A 4,629-nucleotide genomic window follows, 5' to 3' on the forward strand; every position below is an offset into this window, starting at 1 on the left:
ATCAGGTGGTCTGGTATTCCCATCTCTTTCAGAATTTTCCACAGTTTATTGTGATCCACACAGTCAAAGGCTTTGGCATAGTCAATAAAGCAGAAATAGATGTTTTTCTGGAACTCTCTTGCTTTTTCGATGATGCAGCAGATGTTGGCAATTTGATCTCTGGTTCCTCTGCCTTTTCTAAAACCAGCTTGAACATCAGGAAGTTCACGGTTCACGTATTGCTGAAGCCTGGCTTGGAGAATTTTGAGCATTACTTTACTAGCGTGTGAGATGAGTGCAATTGTACGGTAGTTTGAGCATTCTTTGGCATTGCCTTTCTTTGGGATTGGAATGAAAACTGACCTTTTCCAGTCGTGTGGCCGCTGCTGAGTTTTCCAAATTTGCTGGCATATTGAGTGCAGCACTTTCACAGCATCATCTTTCAGGATTTGAAATAGTTCAACTGGAATTCCATCACCTCCACTAGCTTTGTTCATAGTGATGCTTTCTAAGGCCCACTTGACTTCACATTCTTTCACATAGCATATTTTCAAGGTTCATGTTAGTACTTCATTACATTTTATGACTAAATAATATTCCATAGTTCTTGGAGATACTGCATGTTGTTTATCCACTCATGAGCTGATAGACATTTGGGTTTCCACCTTTTTGCTGTTGTGGATAGTGCTGCTGTGAACATTTGTGTATAGGTTTTTGAGTACCTGCTTTCAGTTCTTTAGGGTATGTATCCGAGGGTGGAATTGCTGGGTCGTATGGTGATTCTATGTATAATTTATTAAGGAACTGCCACACTGTCCTGCAGTGGCTGAACCATTGTATTTCTTTCTTTTTGGCTGTGCTGGGTCTTTGTTGCTGCAGGCATTCTCTAGTTGGGCCTGTTGGGGCTGCTCTCTAGTTATGGTGTGTGGACGTCTTGTTGCAGTGGCTGTTTGTTGTGGAGCCTGGGCTCTAGGGCGCTCGGGCTTCAGTAGTTGTGGCGCATAGGCTTCGTTACCCCACAGCATGTGAAATCTTCCTGGACCAGGGATTGAACCTGTGTCCTCTGGGTTGGCAGGTGGATTCTTAACCACTGGACCACCAGGGAAGTGCAGGCCAAACTATTTTACATTCTCAATAGCAGTGTATGAGGATTCCAGTTCCTCCACATCCTCCCTAACACTTACTATTTTCCTTTCTTGTTTTTTTCCTTTTTTCTTTTATAGCCAATCTAGAAGTGTGGTAACTCGTGATTTTGATTGCTCTTTCCTGAACAATTATGATGTTGGCCATCTTTTATGTGCTTGCATATTTTCTTTGGAGAAATGTCTATTCAAATTGTTTTCTAATTTAGTATTTGGATTGTCTGTTGAATTCTTCATATATTCAGGATGCTGCATAGCTACTTGTCAGGTATATAATTTATAAAGTTTCTCCTTTCTGTGTGTTGTTTCTCACTCCTGATAATATCATTTGATGAACAAAGGTTCTTAATTGTAATGAGATCTAATAGTTTTCGTTCTTATTGTTAGGTTTGAGTTAGCTTTTCTATATGGTGGAAGTAGGGTGCACCTTCATTGTGTTTTTTTTTTTCCTTTTAATTTTTTTAATGTAATTTTAATTGGAGGATAATTGCTTTACACTATTGTGTTGGTCACCTTCATTATTTTGTATGTGGATATCTAGCCGTCCTGCACCATTTGTTGAAGAGGCCATTCTTCAACATTCAGTGGTTTTGGCACACTTGTCTAAAATCAGTTGATGATAAATATATAGATTTGTTTCTGGACTCTCAATTCTATTCCATTGATCTATAATATATGTCTATCCTGATGCCAGTACCATACTGTTTCGATAGCTATAGCTTTGTATTAATTTTTAAAATCAAAATGTGAGGCTGTCCCCTTGGTAGATGAGAACACTGGCTCAGGAAGGAGAGGTGACTGGCTGGAGGCAGCGGGGCTGTTCCTGGGCTGCAGGGTGGGGAGCTGAGGTGAGAGGATGAATGAAGTGGGTTGGCTAATGATCCTCCTTCCCAGAGGGAGGGCCCTCTGCAGTGAGCAGCCCTAGGCTTTCCATGTCCCCTAAAGGGCTCTACCCACCATCACTCTTAACAGTGAAAGCAGCAGCCACATCCTCCCTTCCAGGCCTCACATGGCCCATAGATTCCCTATGGGCATTATGGGGCCTGGTGGCCTTTACAGAGGCCTGGCCTCACAGGCCAGGCTTTTGGCCCATAGGGCTCTGTGCTGCCCAGAGATGCCCGGGTGGTGTTCAGCACACAGTGGCCACTTGGAGAAGAGCCCCTCACAGGGAGCTCTGGGGCCCAATCCCACTGTGCTCTCCCCGGCCTCCTCCCCCTTTGCAGTGGTTGGATTGCAGCCCTGTCTACGATGAAGCACAACTTGGCTGTGTCGGTCATCATGATGGTGGTGGCTGGCTTCTTCACCCTCTGTGCCGTGCTCTCACTCTTCCTCCTGAAGCGGGTGAGTGAGTGGTGGGTGCTGGGCCAACTGCAAACCCAAGGAAGCCCCAGCCCCTGGGGTAGGCACCTCTCTCCTGCTTTCTCCATGGGGGATGTTCATCACTACAGCAGTTGCGTCTCCTGGGTCCTCAGAGCTCCAGCAGCTTCCTCCAAGGCTCTGGGTGGGAGGTCAGACAGGCTGGGGTCCGTGGTGGCTGCCTTGGGCCCATGAGCTGGTGGCCCCCAGGCGGGTGGACTTTTCTCACCACAGCCTCTTTCTGCAGGTGCACTCCCTGTACCGCAGGACAGGGGCCAGCTTCCAGCAGGCCCAGGAGGAGTTTTCCCAGGGCATCTTCAGTAGCAGGACCTTCCGCAGTGCCGCCTCATCTGCTGCCCAAGGAGCGTTCCAGGGGAATTAGTCCTCCTGACTCCTCCCTCTGCCCTGGCCTTCTCTCTCACCTGCCTTCTGAGCTGCACTTTCCATGGGTGCCTTAAGCATTGGGTATGCCCAGCACAGACCTGGGGAGGGTCTTGCCCATGGCTCTTCTTCCTCCCTCAGCAACCATCTCTCCCTTCCACCTGAGGAAAGGGGAGGGAGGGACAGGGACTTTTTTCTACACAAGAGAAAAAAAAAAAAAGCTGTCTTTTCTTCTCTGGTGGTGGTTTGATAGGATTTTTTTGTATCTTTGGAAGCAATGGGACTGAAGTTCTCTTCTTCACAGATACACACATGTACTCACACACATACAAACACAAACACACACACTTGGGATCACTGGCTGTACTGGGCCCAACCACCTGGAGTCCTGAGATTCCACTCCTCCCCAGCAGGCCTGACCGGAATCTGGCTTCATGGACCCAGCCTGTCACTTCCACAGTCCTGCCCTTCCCTCCTGCTCAGACTCTGGGAGCCTCCTAAGGGCTCCCCTTTAGATGAACTGCAGTCTGGGCTCTTCCTCAGATCACTCTAGGGTGAACTCTGGGCTTCCAGCCTCTGTCCTGCCTTATGTTTCTAACAAACAGGCCATGTTTGTTTCGTAGCCCTTTAGGGCCCCTGCATCCTCCCGATGTGGGCAGTACGTGGTGCCCTCTGGGGCCCTTCTTAAGCCCTTCCCTCTTTAGACTTACTGAATGTGCAATGGGGTTGGTTAGGATTTGGGGATGGAGAGGGATAGAGGACACTGACCCGAAGTTGTCTTGCCCAGCTTTTGGCAGTCTTGTATTAGGGTGGGTCTGATTGTCCTGGTGTGGTTTGGCCTTACTCGTTTTGATTTCCTCTTTCTGAGGGACAGCTGCCCTTTAGCTTGGCCTCATATTCTTGCCTATCCCTGCCCCCCACCATCAGTAGTATCTAGCTTGTATGACTCTTAGGGAGGGCAAGGGGAATGAATTCAGAACTTCATTCTTCAGGCCACCTTTTTAAGGGTTCCAGACTAATCCCCCAGGGTTCTCCCGTACTCCCCGAGTCTAGATCACCTTCTACTAGTCCTGGGGATTCCCCAGGAGTTGTGTCACTCTAATGGGTGCTTAGGAGTTCAAGGTTAAAACCTGTATCCTGTGCTCCAGAGATGGTAGGAGTGGGTGGGTAGACTGAGGGGACTTCTCAAAAAGCTGTCCAACCCAGGGCATCTGGGGCCTAACCAGAGGCAGCCCTGAAGCTGCCAGCTGACACAGCCCCAGAGCCACTGAATGATGATGGCAGTGACCAAGGTTTTGTAAACTCCTTTCTGGTATTTTTTTTCTCTGTGTACAAATGTATATGTTATGTCTCAATTTTGTCCTTAAATAAAAACAAAAGACATTTTCAGACAATACTGGTCCTGATGTCTGCTGTATTTGGAAAGTTGGGAGTGTAGGGACTGAGGCAGGCCAGCCATAGGTGAGAAGATGAAGATGCTGTGTCTGGTCACTCTATTCCCTGGCCAGTCTGGGCAGGCTCAGTCCCTCACCCCTGGGTGTGAGCCCCTTACTGAGATTGCTTGTCCTCTTCCATGGTACTTTCTTGTTCCAGTACTTCCACATTCACAGTTGCTGGTCTTGGAGGAGAGGGGCCTCTTTGAACACACCCTATCCACGTCTTAGATGGAGCTTCCCTCCTATCCCATTCACATGGGCGATCTAATAAGATGCTGTCCAGCCTGCATGGGTTTTCCCGGGTGACCTCTGCTAACTCCCGTTAGGCCCGCGAG

The 4,629-nt window shown here is 48.3% G+C and overlaps 1 protein-coding gene across 1 annotated transcript in view; it reads left to right on the forward strand.

The window, feature by feature from the left end:
- The window catches only part of SCAMP2 (secretory carrier membrane protein 2), a 25,950-nt gene extending 21,698 nt beyond the window's left edge, over positions 1 to 4,252 (forward strand). The window contains exons 8-9 of the mRNA XM_010843345.1: positions 2,345 to 2,462; positions 2,725 to 4,252. Of these exons, the coding sequence (XP_010841647.1) occupies positions 2,345 to 2,462; positions 2,725 to 2,859 (253 nt within the window). The 3' untranslated portion in view covers positions 2,860 to 4,252. The remainder of the gene's footprint in view (positions 1 to 2,344; positions 2,463 to 2,724) is intronic.
- Positions 4,253 to 4,629: the final 377 nt, after the last annotated feature.

The sequence above is a fragment of the Bison bison genome, unplaced genomic scaffold (assembly GCF_000754665.1).
Source record: "Bison bison bison isolate TAMUID 2011002044 unplaced genomic scaffold, Bison_UMD1.0 scf7180017864181, whole genome shotgun sequence".
Taxonomy (NCBI): Eukaryota; Metazoa; Chordata; class Mammalia; order Artiodactyla; family Bovidae; genus Bison; species Bison bison.